Here is a 19430-nt window from a genome sequence, read left to right on the forward strand (position 1 = left end):
GCAGGCTGGGTGTTCCAGTCCTCAGACCTCTTCTGACCCTCAATACGTAGCCGTGTCTCGTTATTGGAGGGAACTGCTATATCTCACTGGGGACTGCTATGCGCTGTATATTCCCCTGAGCTCTTAATCACTTAGCTCTTGTAAGAGCTCGTTCCGGATACGCTCTCCTGGAGGAGAGGTCTTCCCCACACGGTCCTGGAGGACAGAAGCCGATCCAGGGTGGAAGGAAGACGGCGCGGCTCCAGTTAAGCTACGGCGGTTGTGGAGCCTGCGGTGGTTGTGGTGTCGTCTGCAGTGCTTGGAGTCCTCTGAGAGCGCTAGGAGCATCCATCAACGGAGGGTACTCAGTCGGAGTACACGGAGCTCCGTTACAGACATGGCCTCCTTGTTCACCTGATCTGAACCCCATTGAGAACCTGTGGTCCATCATCAAATGTGAGATTTACAAGGAGAGAAAACAGTACACCTCTCTGAACAGTGTCTGGGAGGCTGTGGTTGCTGCTGCACGCAATGTTGATGGTGAACAGATCAAAACACTGACAGAATCCATGGATGGCAGGCTTTTGAGTGTCCTTGCAAAGAAAGGTGGCTATATTGGTCACTGATTTGTTTTTGTTATGTTTTTGAATGTCAGAAATGTATATTTGTGAATGTTGAGATGTTATATTGGTTTCACTGGTAAAAATAAATAATTGAAATGGGTATATATTTGTTTTTTGTTAAGTTGCCTAATAATTATGCACAGTAATAGTCACCTGCACACAGAGATATCCCCCTAAAATAGCTATAACTAAAAACAAACTAAAAACTACTTCCAAAAATATTCAGCTTTGATATTAATGAGTTTTTTGGGTTCATTGAGAACATGGTTGTTGTTCAATAATAAAATTAATCCTCAAAAATACAACTTGCCTAATAATTCTGCACTCCCTGTACCGTTTGTGACAGGAAGGTGTCATTTAACAGATTTAATAACCTAATTCTTACCTTTAATAACACTATCCTTACCTTTTTGTGTCATTTTACCCCACTCCCTCTAGCATGTAAGCTCATAGAGCAGGGCCCTCAACCCCTCTGTTCCTGTGTGTCCAACTTGTCTGGTTACAACTACATGTCTGTTCGTCCACCCACTGTAAAGCGCTGCGGAATTTGATGGCGCTATATAAATATAATAATAATTCCCTTTCTCTGTCCCAATTTATGTCCGGGTAATTAAAATCTCCAATAATTAACGTGTTACCCAGATTTGCAGCTTTCTCAATTTGCTCAAACAGCTGTTGTCCCTCATCAATATCAACATTAGGTGGTTTATAACATATCCCAACCAATAACTGATTTATATTCTTTGCCCCAAGCAGATGTCTATTGTCTACCCATAAAGCTTCCACATTTTCCTCATTACCTTCCACTAGCTTAATATTTGACTTTATCTCCTGGTTGACATACAAACATATTCAGGGAGACATTCTTTGATGTAAGGAATAGCTGACATTTAATTAAAGTAATTTATTTCACAGATGAATCATATCCTTTATTCCAGCTGTTATAAAATGGGAATTCTGGCAACGCTGCCACTGAATTGTTTATTGAGCATATAGTACCCTCTAGTGGACGGCTGTAGGTACTGCAATCTTGTACTATTTTTTTTAAGCAATAAAACCTACTGCACACCACAATATACACAATAATCCTCTATTCTATTCAGACAATAAAATAAAGAAGTCAAAGAAATCTCTTACATAAGCTTCGATTACATATCAACCGATCACGTGTATTTGCTGTTTATCGGCTTCCAATAAGTCTTTTATCGGTATAAATTGATTTAATCATCGTCATAAAAAGCTAACTGGAGCAGATAAATATCAGATCTTATATTAATGATTTTTTAAACAAAAATAAAAAATCAATCATGTAATTTCAATTGCAATTATCAGGCTTTCTGACTCAATACCATTTATCAAGACATGATAGTTTCATAGCCATTAATAGAGGAACAAAAGCCAAAAGTTGTCACAAATGCATTACCAACCAGTGGGAAATTAGTTTAAAAAATCATATGGTCTCTTGCCCCAGTGGGCCCCTGGGTCATGTACCCACGAGGCCACCAGGGGCTATGGCAGGCCACCCCCAGGTAATTGGCTGAGACTGCTGCCGAACCAGACAAACCTTGGTTCTGGATGGTTCTTGTTCCAGTGGCGGGTCTTTGTTCCAGTGTCCTTGTGCCAGTGGCTCACCATGGGGGGGGCATGGGGAACCTGGGAGGTGCGTGAGCAGGTACACCCACGGGAGCGGGAGCGGGAGCAAGGTGGTAGCACCAGCTGGGTGGGGGGTGGGGGGCATGACATGACATGACCCACCCCAGACTAGCCCATAGCCCCCAGAGTGACCAAACGGTGGAGGCCAGGATGGATGGGGAGTGGCACACAGGGAGGGTAGACAGCACATTAGACAGAGGACAGGAAGGGAGGGCCTGTTGCCCAACAGTTGAAAAATGTTGACCAGATCAGTTCTTATCCCGCAATTAGGCATTTTACTAAACACGGACTTGAAGCACGTGAGGGCATCCACCAATCCGCACTATACGTTACTTGTCTCTCATTTGTACAAAATTACGTTTTCCCTATAGAAGAGTTGCTCTCCCAGAATGTGGCGCGACAACTGACACTAGAAATGAGCGAGGAGCTGGAACAGCCGCTTACAATAGAGGATTTAAACAGCAGCTCTGAATCTCTCTAAAGCCAACAAGGCACCAGGCCCGGATGGACTTACGGCCAACTACTATCACAAATTCACATCCTTCTACCTAAACTACTGACGTCCTGAACACCATCCTTCACGGGGGTGAATTCCCCAATGACTCCCTGTCAGCCATTGTACCAGTAATACCCAAGAAGTGCAAAGACCCAGCCTGCTGCGTGAGCAACCGTCTGATCTCTCTCTTAAATGTCAACCTTAAATTGTTCTCCAAAGCAATGGCCCTGAGACTATACAAAGTCCTCCCCATGGTACACCCTGGTAAGGTGGACTTCATCCCTGAGCGAGAGGCATGAGATAACACCATCAGAGCTTTCAACATCATCCACTCAGCCAGATCAAGAAACCAGAGGCTCATGCTTGACTTGACCTTCTTGTTTGCAACTCTGCAGTACATGGGATTTGGCCCACACATGCGAGCATGGGTGTCATTACTCTACACGACCCCATCGGCACGCATTCGGATCAACGAGGCCCTTTCCCCCCCACTCCCCATCAGAAATGGCACCCTTCAGGGGTGCCCTCTGTCTCCCCTCCTGTTTGCCCTCTCTCTGGAACCACTTTTGCAGGTGGTCAGACGGGATGGGGGTCTAAGTGGGCTGCACCTCGGCTACCGCGGGCATCGCGTTGTGGCATACGCTGATGACATGCTTTTCTTCATTGAAAGACCGACTGTGTCCCTCCCTAACCTTCTACGCATCTGCCATTCATACGGGGCAATCTCCAACCTCAAGCTGAACATGGACAAATCAGAAGCGTTAAATATTACACTAACCCGAGACCTGGAAGCCCACCTACAAGTAAAGTTTCACTTCGCATGGCGAGACACGGAACTCAAGTACCTAGGCCTCTACTTACCTACAGACCTCACACAGCTCTACCAACTAAACTTCCTCCCAATCCTCACCTCACTACAAACCAACATGAAAAAGTGGACCAACCTGTACATCACTTGGTTCGGCCGCATCAATGCAATAAAAATGAACGTCCTCCCACGTCTCCTACATCTATTCCAGACTGTCCCCACAAACATCCCGAGAGCATTCTTCCAATCTATCGCTTTGGCCACAGGATAGCTCGTATGGAAGAAGAATACGGTCCGCATACGGAGGACGCTTCTTGAACTCCCCAAAACACAAGAAGGTACTGGTTTCCCTTCTGTAATTAATTACTATAGAGCTACACACCTGCAACAACTCGGCATGCACAACCATGACAAAACATTGGGTACACATGGAAAAGGTACAGTCTGCAGGGAAAATCCCCACCATATTGTGGCACGGAGATCTACATACAGTGCACTGCGCACAGGGAATCCACTGATAGACGCCACTCTCCAGGTCTGATGCTCCATCCGCTTCTCACAATGTTTGACCACCTCCCCATCCCCGTTGACTCCCCTCACCCACAATCCGGACCTAGCAGGAGGTTTGAAACCCCCACACCTCCACACGTTTCAACAATCAGACTGGGTATAGATGAAGCAGTGGTGTACTACCGCACGACTTAAAACCTCTGGTCGACCTACTACCTGAGAAAACAGCCTCGGGACTTGAGCACTTCCGTTACATGAGACACAAGGGCAAAACCCAGCTTCACAGGGATCTCACACAATTTGAAACGCCCTGCATCTCTTGGACACACATCCCCAGAGGACTCTCCCTGCTTTACAAAATGCTGCTAATGGGAGAGGACAGACTTCTGCCTACATTCATCACATACTGGGAAAGGGAAGTGGGTGAGAAGCTCACAAACCAGGAATGGGATAAGATCGTTATACTTACGCATAAATGCTCCATAAGCTTTAGATACCAGGAATTGAGTTACAAGCTACTATCTCGCTGGTACAGGACTCCTGAAGTCTTACACTGTATGAAACCCGAAATACCTGTTGTTTGCTGGCGATGTGATTTGGAGTGGGCACAACCCTCCACATTTGGTGGACATGCCCCGAAATTGCCATTTCAAGAAAATAGTCCATCGAAAAATCAATGACATAGCATTGACCTTCCCCTACAACCACTCCCTATGCTTCTGCACCACCCAATGAGGCCCTTGAAATCGTACACATAATCCCTTACCATACACCTGCAGCAAAGTCCCTCTGTAAGGATTACTTCTATTAATATATGGAAGACAACTGCAGATGGATGTAGAAGTGATTATTTAATAAAATAAAAGAGAATGTACTTACTTAGTACAGGTACTGTAGCTTTAAATATATTGCATGACTGTTAGTTGTTTCAGCTGAGCAAGCAGCAGTAGATTTGAAACAGAGTAGCAAGTAGTTTTTGCAAAAGACAGGAATTTCTGTTATTATGTAGCAACAGAGAGAGAGAGGTTTATTAGCAAGCAGGCAGAGTCCAAAATGACTGAGAATAATACTTAGCATTGGAAGCAGATATTCCCAGGCTTGTGTTAAATACGGCAAGAGAGTACTTCGAAAGGAGCAAGAGTAGAGGTCCGTTATTCAAGCCGAGGTCGAGGTGAGGAGAAGGAAGGTCAAGCGTTTTCCAGTCCTGTTCAGTACACGTAATTGTAAGTAGAAATAATTTTAGCCGGGTTGAGGTTCTCGAGGCAGCCACAATAAACCAGCAATTTGAATCTGGCGCAGTCTCCCTATGTAGCGCTGGGAGACCGCGTCAGAGAAGGGGGCGTGGAGGACGTGCCAGGGTAGCGGCAACGCCGAACGGTAGGACCTGACACCCTCATTCCAATGCTCTGGAAACAGAGGGGTGCACCGTCCTTCAGACAATGGGTGAATAGAGTAGAGGAAATTTATAACATGGAAATGATGGTAACAGACCTTAGTGGAAGCTCGGCCAAATGTGCCCTGACATGGTTACCCTGGAGTGACTTCACCTCCAGGAGGAACCACAGCGGTTGACATACATTACAATAAGCTAGACCCTGCAAGAGCCTCCTGTATGTGATTAAAGTTTATTTATTTAAAGTTTATAAATTTAGAGATTGAGATACAATTATTTAAGGTAAGTTACATCTGTTTGAAAGTGAAACCAGTTTTTTTTTCATGCAGGCTCTGTCAATCATAGCCAGGGGAGGTGTGGCTAGGGCTGCATAAACAGAAACAAAGTGATTTAACTCCTAAATGACAGTGAATTGAGCAGTGAAATTGCAGGGGAATGATCTATACACTAATACTGCTTTATTTAGCTAAAGTAATTTAGGTGACTATAGTGTTCCTTTAAATTCAGTTGAAATTGAATAAGAATATTGTCCGAATCCAGTCAATAATTTTCTACTGGGATTGGCTAATTATATAGAATCGAAACCATAGTGAGACAAGGTGTTGGTAATATACACACGTGTGTGTGTGTGTGTGTGTGTATATATATATATATACAGTTGTAATCAAAATTATTCAACTCCCATTGAAAATCAGTTTATTGTCAAAATGTACAGACTTTCAGCTGTTTGCAATGAACAAATCAAACAAAAGCAATTGAAGTAGCTCAACATAACAAATGTTTTAAGTGGTTTCCCCAATTTCAACTGAAAATGCAATTAATAATGACTTCTCCAGTCTCAAAATTATTCAACCCAACCTCAAGCGTCTTCAGTTCATGGTAGAGCATCCTTTTGCTTTTGCAATTGAGATGCATAACCCTACACCAGCTCCTGGCAGGGTGCCTAAGAAATCTTAGCCCATTGCTCATTAGCAATGACCTCCAGTTCAGTAATATTCTTGGGTTTGCCTGCTGCCACCACCTTCTTCAAATCCCACCAGAGATTTTCTATGGAGTTCAGTATTTTATATTGCAGCACATGCTGAATTGTGGCACCAGTCACTGCTTCTTAGTACCCATATAGCACGTTCTTTAATGATTACCAGAGTTATTCACTATAGTGAGAATTCAATGTGAATTTCACACTTACATGGTTATTCACTAAAGTCAAAATTTCTCGGTACCAAATGGGGCAAAACCATTTGCTGCTGTACAGGGGCATTCAAACTGCAAAACCTGGACATTGTTGATGGAATTCAACAATGTCTGGTTTTTGTAAAACAAACACCAAACTAGCCTGAATTTGTTCTAGATTCTACCCATACCGAACACCGCCAGACTGCTGGAATCCAGTCCAAATGTATTATATTGAGGTCCTGGCCCTGATTTTAAAAAAATCCAAACTAATGTGAACAAATACATAAAAATGAGAAAGAATCGTAGGACAAGTGTACAATCCCGGAGTCCGGATAAATATCAGGGACTGAAGGATTGTCTCTAATAAAAGAAGGGGAAGGAACCCTCAGTAATGGGGGGCCTATATAGGAGGACAACCAAAACTCAGAAGAAAGGGAGCCCTACCTAATCCACTCTCCCTAACTTAGTAAAAAATGAGACAGCGTATAACTACCAAAAAAATCATAGTGAGCATTGAGCTATCTATCCTTTTAATCACCACGCTTTTATTTTTAATAGTTTTTTTTGGTATTTTTATTCTGTCTCATTTTTACTAAGTTAGGGAGAGTGGTTTAGGTAAGCACTAGTTGCTCGTCCACGGTGCTGAGGTATTCTTAGGGAGAGGTTCATTGAGGTCTCTACAGGTATAGTGTTTCATATATAGGACCCCCTATTCTCATCTCTTCCCTTACCTCTATTTTTTTTATCTACCTATACCTCTCATTTGTTCATTACTCTTGGGTGTATATGACATTGGAATTATTTCTAGAGGCTCCTGCATCCTCTTAGTCCCCTGACATCAAGTACCTTTTTGTGTGGAGAGAGTCTGTTCTTCTATAACCCTTGAGCATTGTTTAGATAATTTTCCACATTTTCTTAGTTTCTTATTTTTTTGGTTTATGTTATTCCCTAGAATTATTAAAGATAGGGCTTCCTTCCCTCTGAGTTTTGATCGTCTTCCTATCTAGGCCCCTCATTACTGAGGGCTCCTTTCTTCGTATAATGTGAACAAATGTCTTTTGGTGCTAGGTCAGCATCCCACCTCCTCCAACGTAATCAGACAGGTAACCTAATGCCCATACGCCACAAGTGCATTAGGCCCTCCCTATAGGTAAGCATTGAAGCATTGCCTCCTTTGAGGATTTAACTGACACTGGATGACCCCATGCAGAGTATAAGGTTATCCAGCATCAGTTAGGCAACCTAAAGACTGGTAAAATCCCAGAAGCGCCTCTAGTGTCTATCTGGTAGATAGCCACTACATTGCAGTTTCTCTAAAACTTCTGCTCATTGAAGTGCACCCACACCACTTCAATTTGGTGAGTTGATCTGGTTCTTTTTCAAGTACCGTATATACTCGAGTATAAGCCGACCCGAATATAAGCCGAGGCCCCTAATTTTACCCCAAAGAACTGGGAAAACTTATTGACTCGAGTATTGACTCGAGGAAAGGTAAGTACAGCTCTGCCAGCACCCCTCTCCCCCAGTCTGTATTATGGCAATGCAAATTGCCATAATACAGACTCTGACTCGAGTATAAGCCGAGTTGGGGTTTTTCAGCACAAAAAATGTGCTGAAAAACTCGGCTTATACTCGAGTATATACGGTAAGTCAATAATGTCTTGTCTTGAATTTACTTGTGTGAGCTACAGAATGTATTGGTGCTTTATAATTCATGATAATAATATCTAGAGGTCTGAGGTCATTCCCTGGAAGTCTAGCTTTGCCTCCACTATCATAAAATCTATTTTTAAAATATAGCTGCAAGTATTACCGTGTTTCTCCGAAAATAAGACCGGGTCTTATATTAATTTTAGTCACAAAAAACACACTAGGGCTTATTTTCAGGGTAGGGCTTATTTATGCATAAAACAAAAAAAAAAAACAAACAGCTTTATTCTTTTTTGATGATTACCGTACCGGTAGAAGAATAAGTTCGGCTGTCATGACGTCAGCCCGCTCCGTGCACTAAAGAGGGAGGGGGGCGCAGGTCCGCGGGAGGAGAGGAGGAAAAAGAAGAGCCAGTGTGCTGAAGACATCTGGTGGGAGGAGGGGAGCAAACAGAATAGCCAAGATCCCTGACTGACGCGCGCACAGTCGGAAGCCGCCTCCCCCTCCCTCCGTAGCTCCCGCCTTCGCCCAGTGCGATGTCACAGAACATGGCGGCCGTTGTGTGGTGCTGGTCGCAGTGTTTGGCCCGGGGGCCGGTTCACTATGAGCGCACTGGGGGTTATGGTGACGGACAGGCCCAGGAGGATGTCGTGGCGGTGTCTGGGTGACAGTGGCAGGCGGTGTTGAATCCCCGGACTGCGTTGGTGTTGCAGCCCCCCGTTATAGAGCCAGTCTGTCAGCCGGTGTCTGCGCTGTGTAACCCCCCCAGAGACCCTCACCTCCCCCTCCCTGTAATATTCTCCCCTCCCTCCCTCCCTGTAATACTCTCCCCCCTCCCTCCCTGTAATATTATCCCCCCCTCCCTCCCTGTAATATTCCCCCCTCCCTCCCTGTAATACTCTCCCTCCCTGTAATATTCTCCCACCTCCATCCCTGTAATATTATCACCCCTCCCTCCCTGTAATTTTATCCCCCTCCCTCCCTGTAATACTCTCCCCCCTCCCTCCCTGTAATATTATCCCCCCTCCCTCCCTGTAATACTCTCCACCCTCCCTCCCTGTAATATTCTCCCCCTCCCTCCCTCCCTGTAATATTCTACCCCCTCCCTCCCTGTAATACTCTCCCCCCTCCCTCACTGTAGTATTCTCCCCCTCCCTCCCTCCCTGTAATACCCCCCCCCCCTCCAACCTTCTCCTCACCTCCCCTGTAGCGTGACCAAGCTCCTCTCCGGTCTGCGACCCGGCCGGACTGACAGGAAGTGCACACTCAGTGTGCACTTCCTGTCAGTCCGGACAGGTCGCGGACCGGAGAGGAGCTCGGCCACGCTACAAGGAAGGGGAGGTGAGGCAGTGCGGCAGCCGTCTGAGCGCTCTCTATAGAGGCATTTAAAGGTCTAGGTCTTATTTTCGGGGTAGGGCTTATATTGCAGCCCACCCCGATAATCCAGCTAGGGCTTATTTTTGGGGTAGGGTGTATTTTCGGGGAAACACGGTAAAGGAGGATAAATCATAGTAAATTCTAAAATGTATTTCAATTACCTTAAAACTAGATTTGTTTAAAAGGCAAGCCAAATTTACACCAGGTATTCTTTTTAGGTTAATGTATAAACTGTAAAACCTAAAAATGTCAACCATACAGATAATTTACTTGGAGAGTTTATCCTTGTGCGTATGACCCAATTCTGCCCAGAGATGAGATGCTGAAATAAGTATGCATTTTTTTTTAAAATCTACTACCTACACATAACCCTGCCAGTAATTTTGAAAACAAATATTTCCACTTATATCATTGTTTATAACATTGTTTGTACTAATTTGTGTTAACTTGATTTATTTGCATCTCCTGGCACTGTACAATCCAACAGTGACCCCCTCCCTTGCGCCCCGCCTCCCGTGCGGCTGAAGAGGTTAAAACCCCTTCAGTCACTCACCTGAATCCAGCGCCGAGGGACATTGGCGCTGGTTTAGGTTCCACACATGCTCCTCCCCCACTGACGTCAGCTGGCGGGGCAAACCTAATGTGCATGTGCAGCAATAGCCACGCTTGCATTAGGATATCCCCATAGGAAAGCATTATTCAAACATGCAGAGTGTGAGGACGTCCAGCATCAGATAACCGACCAAAGGTCCGTTTGAATTCCAGAAGTCCCTCTAGTGGCTGCCTGGTAGACAGCCACTGGAGGAGTTAACCCTGCAAGGTAATTATTCCAGTTTCTCAGAAACTGCAATAATTACCAATGTAGGGTTAAGGGACATGGGACATTGCACCCAGACCACTTCAATGAGCTGAAGTGGTCTGGGTGCCTACAGTGTCCCTTTAAAAGAATTGTGTGCCTCTATAGCCAACTCATTCACTCTTGACAATACGTCACCCATCACCTTATCAGAGGTTAGGATTCTACCAAGAGGAGGCTCTCAACAGGGGCAGGTGGAGTGCTGCAATGTGTATTAGAAAGATGCATGTTGTTCTTAAACAAATATCCATCTCAAGAATTTGGGGCACTTTTGAAAAAGAATGCCCCATATTCTGGACTCATCAGAAATGTTAAAGCTGATCTAACATAATTTCTGATGACCCTCACTGACATTGCATTGTGTTGTCTGCTGCTTATGCTCTAAGAGACATGCTTGGATTGTCATTCTACGACTGTTACTTAGTGTAGTCTACTGCTCCATTGAAGTTAAGATAAACTGCGTAGAGGCGAAGGACCAGGATAACAGGTCTTGCCACAGTAACATACATATTTGTAGAATTCCTAAGTGTTCTCCAAAGCCTCTTCTCTACTCAGAAAATGCATCAATGAGATGGATTCTAGCAAACCACAGGTGCATGCATATATTTCCTTTATTACTCTAGTTGTGAGATGTAACATGAAGCCTATTACAGATATCTATATGTTCTGCAAGTCATAAGGCTACTTCTTAAGCCTTAATCTAACACAAACCAGTTTTATACCACCACTCCACCACCTGTGCTTACACCGCTCCGATAGTGAACCATAGGATTGAAAATGCGGACACCTCCAAAGCTTCACATTCCCCACCTAAATAATGGTAACCACCTTGTAATAATTCATGCTCAAAACCAATGGTCTGCTTAACATTTCTCCTTTTTTGCAATGGAAGATGAGAGTCAATTAATGTTTATACGCATTCCTAATTATGAAACAATATACTTACAGTTCCTTATATATTCTTCTGGATATTTTTACAGTTTGAGCCTTAACTACACCCGCTGGAAGGATGTTTGGGAGATATTCTTTATTTTCTCACGTCATCACGCCACAAACTACTTCTGTGAACAAAGTTCACTGAAACTTTTAGGAGTGCAAATAGTCTCCATGCATAATTGGGAGTCTATTTTACACTCTGTTCTTACGATTAACTGCGTCTACTCATAAATAAGTGAACTGAGTCTTGAATGAGCACAAACAAAACAATATATATTCTCAAATATTTTGAATAAATATTTCCTTAAATGCATACAGATAAAAAAAAAACTCCAAGATAACAACATTGTCATACACTTCATACATAACTATGCTTCATTCCACAAAGAAGACACCAGAAGCTGTAAGATACATTATAATCAGCGGCTTGTCAAGAGCAGAGGGGAATAACATACCGTTTACATAGGAAAAGCTTCAGGTAAAATTGTCAATAGTGGGATTGGGTGCAGAGACGGCATTCTAATTTATGGTCTAGGCTTGTTGTTGAAGAAAAGGATAGTTAACGTTTGTATAGAGCAGAGAAAGCCTGTATGTATAACTAGATTGTGTATAATGTATTGTGTCCATGTAATTTCATGTGTGAGGCAGGTACATCCTCTGTATAAGGATGAATAGGGTGTCATGTATCCTGTGTACATTATAAAGGATGCTTAGGAATTGGATGTATATAATATCTGTAGCATGTAGTGTGTGTGTATTATGTGTGTAAAATTAAATAAACAAATAAAAAGATTGCCCATTTGTAGGAAGATAAGGGGCTATCGACATGTTAAAACACATATAATGTACAAAATGAAATTAATTTGGCTTACTAAGTAAATATATATTAAAGACTGAGTACTTGTACAGACATGTATTGGTCCAGCTGTAATACAGGCCATGTTGATGTGTGTGTCCTACAGGTTATATGATGTTGATGAGCATAATAGAACCATGAATGTTACATTGTATTACATTGTTACATGATGAGACAGCATGCGTCTGCGCACCTAGTGTACTGAGATGTATTGGTGCTTAACCTGCACTATGTAGATGCTATGCATTAAACTGATCATTTTGGAGAAACGTAGAGTCAGCAGTGATCACAGAGGGTCAGAGATGGAAGACTTGTGGGAGGATTTTACAGCGTGCCCATCCCAGTAACCTCAGACGTCAGCCTAGAAGAAATAGGTGAGAAGAAAAATAGAGATTAAAGAAGGCAAGTGGAAGATGGAGTAGATTAAAAAGTAAATGTGAATAAGATAACAGATTGAAAAATAAAATAACAAGGTGAGGGAATTGCATAGAGATTGTAGGAACAGTGGGAGAGAGAGAAAACAAAAAGTGAGTACTTTAACGAGGGGGGTGTATCATTTAATCTTAGAATCCAACCAATGTTTGGTTACTTTTCTTGCTTCTTTAGAATAGTTTCAGACAATTATCACGTGTCTCAATGTTTTTTTTTAAAAGAGAATGCTAAACTTCAATAAATTTCAATAATACATAGCGTGTTCCCTATAAGCCCAACTGATCTGTTTGAACTAAATTCCAACATGTAAAATCTTGATATTCGCTAATATAACCGTTAAAAACTCAGGAACCAACGTCACACTGTGAAATGTATCACTACTACAATTTCCTTACATTTGGGAAAGGGAAAGGAATGCTGAAGTAGACACTCTGAATATATTGAGAAGTTTACAACCCATAGGTTATAGCAGGATCTTCCTTAACTTCATTAGTGTAAATACTGAGAAACTGTAAATAATTTGGAACAGATTTATCCGAAAACAAAATAGGTTCCTCCTTGCTGACAATTCCTATAGCACAACTCCTATGTGCTCTGCTCTGGTACATACGCAGATTAAACGTTGCAGAACTAAAGGGAATGCGTGTGCAGTACTACAACATGCATGTAACCGCGCAGACAATATGCTGTTAAAATCCAATTTCAGTGTTGGAACGGCACTACACTATCATGTGTTTGGAATGTCATGCTTAAAGGAACACTATAATGTCAGTAATACATTACACGTGTTGGAAAAAATCATTAGGTCCCCGGCCCCACACTCTGTTGTGATTAAAGGCGATTTTACTCTTTTCTCCAATGCTCTGGTCTCGCCATGGCAAGCCCCAAAGTCCATGGCTGAGATCATCAATATTGATGATCTCAGCCAATCCAACTCTTTTCCATAGGAAAGCATTGAGAGGCTATTGTGCATGAGCAGCAAAACACTGTGCAGCGCTAGACTAGAAAGCACCTATAGCGACCATCTGAGTGACTGCCACTATAGGTGTTCCTAGACAGCAATGTAAACACTGCCTTTTCTCTAAAATGGCAGTGTTTACAGTGCTAACACTGCAGGGACATGATGTAGACACCAGAGCTACTACATTAAGCTGTAGTGGTTCTGGTGACTGTAGTGTCCATTTAATGTTATCACTATCTGATAAATTCAGTGTCTCTAGTTACCTGGCGTTTATGAGGTACTGTGCAAGGCTGATGTTAGCTGGGCTCCCAGTGATGGTTATCTGCCGCTCTGCTGAACCCTCCATGGCACTGGCTATTTTGATTTGTGCTCCAGACATCTGTCGAATTTCATTGATTTTGGTTCCTTGGCGACCGATGATGCAGCCTATTAGCTGGAAAAGAAGAGAAGCTGAAACGTCCGTTTTGGATGAATGTTGCAAGTACAGACATTCAAGGTTCGACTTATAATATGCAATATGTAAAGTCAGAGGAAACTGTACAGCTATTTCTGCCAATAAAATTACAAATACCACCTTTCCTGAGTTGGGAGGATGCCTGATCATATACGTTGATGGGTTCTATGTTACTAAGTCTTGTATAAGATGAGGTGTCATTATGCATCTTGACTGCTCGTAATGTCTTATTAACGCAATGTTGCTTCCATTTGAGTGATTTGATTTATTTTGTATGATACAATTGTCTTGATTGGCCTCAGGACCCGTGTGTCCAGAACAGGCTTACTCTCGTATTTACTTCCTATTATATGTCTATCTCTCAATAAAAACAATATTTACTAAAAAAAAAAAAAAAAAGATATACCACCTTTCTGCTACCTAAATAAATGTAGAATATTTCTTCTGTGTATATTTAGCTTAATATGCACACTGATTTTTTTTTTTATCGTTGTTAATACAGCAAGTTAGAAACTTTGAAATGATCCCTACATCAGTCCTATGGTTTATTTAAAACCTATGTTCTAAATAGAATATACGGTAAATTGAGGAGTTGATGTGAGTTTCCATTTGTATTATCATGCTGGGACTGAAATCTTAATACTCTATATGTCATATTTTAACCACCAACATTAAACTTTGACTCAGTTATTTAAATTATATGGCCAGTGTAATAGTTTATCAATAAAAAGTCCAAGTGTGGAGCACATAGGGCATTTAATTAATAAGTGCTTAAGACAGGGCATCTCAGCCAAGCACAATTTGGCAGCACGTTAAAGGATGTTACATCCTAGACATTTCACAGTCATATCAAGTCATGTAAACACAAAGCCTTAAGCAATGTGGCTTGTGTCAACAGGGTATCCACTTATAACAATTCAAATTATAAATTCCCTTCATTGGTTATGAATGTGACATTGGGTACTGGTTGATGAACAATATCTGCAATTAAAATGGAATGCTAGTTGCTGTATGAATTCATTTTTGTTGATAAACTTTGACCAAAAATTAGACTATTTCAAGATAATAAATAAATTCAAGTAACATAGCACTTTATTAAAATACTTATTTCTACGGTAAGATTAATTAAAACTTCAACATCAGACATTACTCTAATAAAAATACAAATTGCTATATTTTTAGAACCAGAAGCATTCATGTAAATGTCATTTGATACTATGTGAATACATTTAATACAATTTTAATTTGCAATAAAATAATGGGGAAATAACTAAAATATGTTGGGCAATGTATTTTTTTTTGCCTAGCATTAGTGTTGACGATTATTAAGCATGCAATCTCTTGATATTTATCAATAAAAGAATAGAGAATGTCACTGGGAGCAGTCTCTGATTTTCCAAAAGTTATTGGGGTATAAAATAAGGCAAAATTCTGATTAATTCTCCAAATGTTCTTATTTAAATACATTTTAACATTAGCTGATGGATTAACTACCTAAAACAAATGGAAGGTAATAAGATCCATTTAAGAAATATTATTTTCACTGAATCTTGAAATATATGAACCTTATTGCTCTTAGGAGAGATTGTTGTTTATAAATGGATTATCCTTGTGCAAATGTGGAAAAAGTATTCTTTTGAATCAGTTATCCCTATAATCTACGTAATGGCAACTAATCCTAATGTCTACAACCTTTCTTTATCAAAGATTATTTTCAAAGATGAATGCACGAGTGGAGAGAACTGAACAGATATATGAAGTAAAAATACTGAAGGCATCATGACACTAGTGCAAAGAGTGATAGAGAATGAATACTCACATCATTGGGTATGGTGAGTTCATGAGTACTTGCCTGGGCACTGGCATCCATACCTAACATATAAAATCAAAATGTTAGACTGACATGGACGGTCTGTGGAATTGTCCCACATGATCTCTGAATTCAAAGCTGGTTCTCTCACCTGAGTTCAGAGTTTGCAGAAGTTTCCTACCATATGTCCCAGTTGGATTTCTAAGCTCATAGCTCATGTCTGTTTCCCTTTAGTGTCTCACCTGCCTTTAGATCTCACAGCTATATATCATGTAAGCTCAAATTACGCAACTGTCTCTTACATGAGCTCAGAGATCCCACTTATCACTTACCAGAGCTCAGAGATGCCAGCTATCATATATCTTAGCTTTCATGACATAGATTCGCCTTACATGAACAGAGAGCTCTCAGCTGATTCACCTGAGCTACGAGTCTTATCAAACACTCACCTCAATACAAGATGCTCAGCTCTCCATTTTACTCTTAAAATTAGCTTTTTTGTGTACGTTAAACATGCAACAAAGTAACATGGTAATGGGGTTGAAAAAAGATTAAAGGTCAACAATTTACACTGTTACAGCCGTATAATGTTGATTAGATAGGAACAAAACTCACAAATCAATGGATCAGTAGTTAATCTTGCTATTATTACTTATTCAAAAACAAGGGAGAAGAGTCTGCGCTAAGTAACAGAGGTGTAAGCAGCAACCCTAGAAAGGGAATCCCTCAAGACCCTTGATAAGATAAGAAATAAAAAAGAGGGGGTAAGGGCTGCGCTAGGGTACAGAGATTAGTACCGTAGAAATCAGACCAAATGGTCTGAGTGAATAGACAGCAATAAGTAAGCCTAATACATATAGTCTCTATTAAAACAACAGAAAAAAGTGAATTAAACCAAGTCCATCCAAGTAGTAAAATGTTTAATAAAATTCAATAAAACGTCTCACTGATATTTGGATAGGGTGTGTGTACAATCCTCAGGAGTTGATCTGTCCGGGTTGTAGATAATCCGTATATGTGAAGATAAAAAACACGACAAACTGCCAATGGTGAAATATTGTAGATCCAAAGGAAAAATAGGTAAAAAGGAGGATAATACACTCACATTTGGCAGAGCTTAGGCCAGCTCTAGGATGGAGGGCGCTTAGCGTTATGATCCCCGCTAAAGGATATATTGGAGAAGTGAGTCCGTCCGTCCGGCTTTGGTTCCGTCGTATTCCACAGTATATATATAAAAAACAGCAATATTTTGATAAAGCCTTAAAGGTGAAACTTGTTAATGGATTTAAATTGTGTATTTTAAAACAATAAAAGTTCTTTTTGGATACCTTTTTTATAGGACCTTCTTTTACTTATTTTATTGAGTTTTATATACACTTTTATTATTATTTTTTCCTGGCATTTTATTGTATCCTGATTCAAGAAATCCATAGGTGGGGATTATTCCACCAGTGCTGTGTCAATAGAGCAGTATTCCCTGCTCTACACTTGTGAGTATATTTTATTTTATTTATTTTCAAATTGAGAGCACTATTGCTGTTTTTTAAATATATACTGTGGAATACGACGGAACCAAAGCCGGCCGGACGGACTCACTTCTCCAGTATATTCTTTAGCGGGAATCATACCGCTAAGCGCCCTCCATCCTAGAGATGGCCTAAGCTCCGCCAAATGTAAGTGTATTATCCTCCTTTTTACCTATTTTTCCTTTGGATCTACAATATTTCACCATTAGCAGTTTGTTGTGTTTTTTATCTTCACATATACGGACTATCTACAACCCGGACGGATCAACTCCTGAGGATTGTACACACACCCTATCCAAATATCAGTGAGACATTTATTGAATTTTATTGAACATATTACTACTTGGATGGACTTGGTTTAATTCACTTTTTTCTGTTGTTTTAATAGAGACTATATGTATTAGGCTTACTTATTGCTGTCTATTCACTCAGACCATTTGGTCTAATTTCTACGGTACTAATCTCTGTACCCTAGCGCAGCCCTTACCCCCTCTTTTTTTATTTATTACTTATTCAACACAATCATATAAACATAAAAAACACATCACAGCCATAAATATACAAATAAACAAAAAGGACCATATAGCATTACATAAGGAGTATTTTATTTTCATTGTACTTAATGATCTGAAGGATCCCTTGGAGCGGGTCCTTTTATGGTTCATGAACCATGTCTTTGGTTCATATTTTTATTCATGTTTGGACAATTATTAAAAATAATACTATGTAGAAGAGAACATTGCTTATGTCGCAGATATTTTTCTACTGGTCAGTAGGTCAATTTAGCTCTAAATATTTATTTTTATTATTACCAGTTTTCTTCCCCATGCCATGTATTGGAGAGCTTAGCTGAGAATAATGACAGTGGCTGTTTTTAGTACATATGGAAAACGTTATAAAGCTAGGGTAACAGTGGTTTATAACTGGACAATGATACCCCCACTCCATGCTCGAAAAGCAAGGAAATGTACTCAATAATACCTTTACTGGCACTCACACTAACAGGGGCATTGGTAACATATTATTGTGATAATAATATGTTAAATATTATGTATTGTAAATCATATAAAACTTTGGTTTTGGTCTGTATCTCATTATTTTCATGTCTTCTCATGGAATTGTCTCGGTACTTCTCTTACTCAAATATAAGCGAGACAATGGACAAATTGTTTGCGTCTGTTATGTTTTCAGTTTGGCTATTTCTGGCCTAACATTTAAAATTAGCTTAGAAATTCCTGCTAATTCACACATTTTATTTGTATCAACACTTTTAGATTTGAGATTAGCAAAATTGCTTAGATGGTACAATTTTTTAGTCTTGATTGTTTAATATAGGGTAGAATTTCACATGCAAACATAGTAAATGCATGGTTAACTTGATCATTTCACCCATGTGTCCAAGGTACGGCAGAACCATCCGGAATCTGGGGTTACGTACCACTGTTCTGGGTTTGTTCCTCAGTGTTCCTTATCTTGGGACAACCGGGAAATGTCCTCCATTAGTGTAGCACAAGTGCATCATTTGATGTGCTCATGCTGGGCTGAGTAACCTCAGAGCACTAAGATCATGTGCAGAGTATTTCAGGACTGCCCTGAGTTGTGCTGGCTAGAGTTACTGCCAGTCAGCATTGCATAAGCGTACGCCAGCCTGACAAATGCCTTAATCTAGAAGAAGACTCACCCATTTCATGGGCAAGTCTACCCATTGTTGGTTTCCTTTCTGTCTCACCCACTTGCTTGTCTCTCTTCCATGCCTCCCAGTCTTGGGGATGTATGCTTGATATAAACACATCTAATCTCCAGGTTTGCATTTAAAGTAAACACTTCATCATAAAAGATAAGCACAGCTCAAGGCCTACATTTGTTATCATTATTTATACATATTGTCTGCCTTTCGAACAGTACAGTCAATATGCTGACACTATTAAAAAAAA

At 40.9% G+C, this 19430-nt stretch overlaps 2 protein-coding genes across 10 annotated transcripts in view; one reads left to right on the forward strand and one right to left on the reverse strand.

The window, feature by feature from the left end:
• The first annotated feature begins 5121 nt into the window (after positions 1-5121).
• The window catches only part of SLC19A1 (solute carrier family 19 member 1), a 96683-nt gene continuing 82374 nt past the window's right edge, over positions 5122-19430 (forward strand). The window contains exon 1 of the mRNA XM_063430064.1: positions 5122-5292. The gene's annotated coding sequence lies outside the window, so the exon portion shown is untranslated. The remainder of the gene's footprint in view (positions 5293-19430) is intronic.
• The window catches only part of PCBP3 (poly(rC) binding protein 3), a 68182-nt gene continuing 60461 nt past the window's right edge, over positions 11710-19430 (reverse strand). For 8 of the 9 annotated variants that reach the window (XM_063430066.1, XM_063430065.1, XM_063430070.1 and 5 more), the window contains 3 exons: positions 15980-16032; positions 13970-14139; positions 11710-12674 (listed from right to left, as the gene is read on the reverse strand). In XM_063430066.1, the coding sequence (XP_063286136.1) occupies positions 12638-12674; positions 13970-14139; positions 15980-16032 (260 nt within the window). In that variant the 3' untranslated portion in view covers positions 11710-12637. Of the gene's footprint in view, positions 12675-13969; positions 14140-15979; positions 16033-19430 lie in introns of those variants that run through there. The other variant, XM_063430073.1, reaches the window with a different exon arrangement.

Source organism: Pelobates fuscus, chromosome 8 (assembly GCF_036172605.1).
Source record: "Pelobates fuscus isolate aPelFus1 chromosome 8, aPelFus1.pri, whole genome shotgun sequence".
NCBI classification, from domain to species: domain Eukaryota; kingdom Metazoa; phylum Chordata; class Amphibia; order Anura; family Pelobatidae; genus Pelobates; species Pelobates fuscus.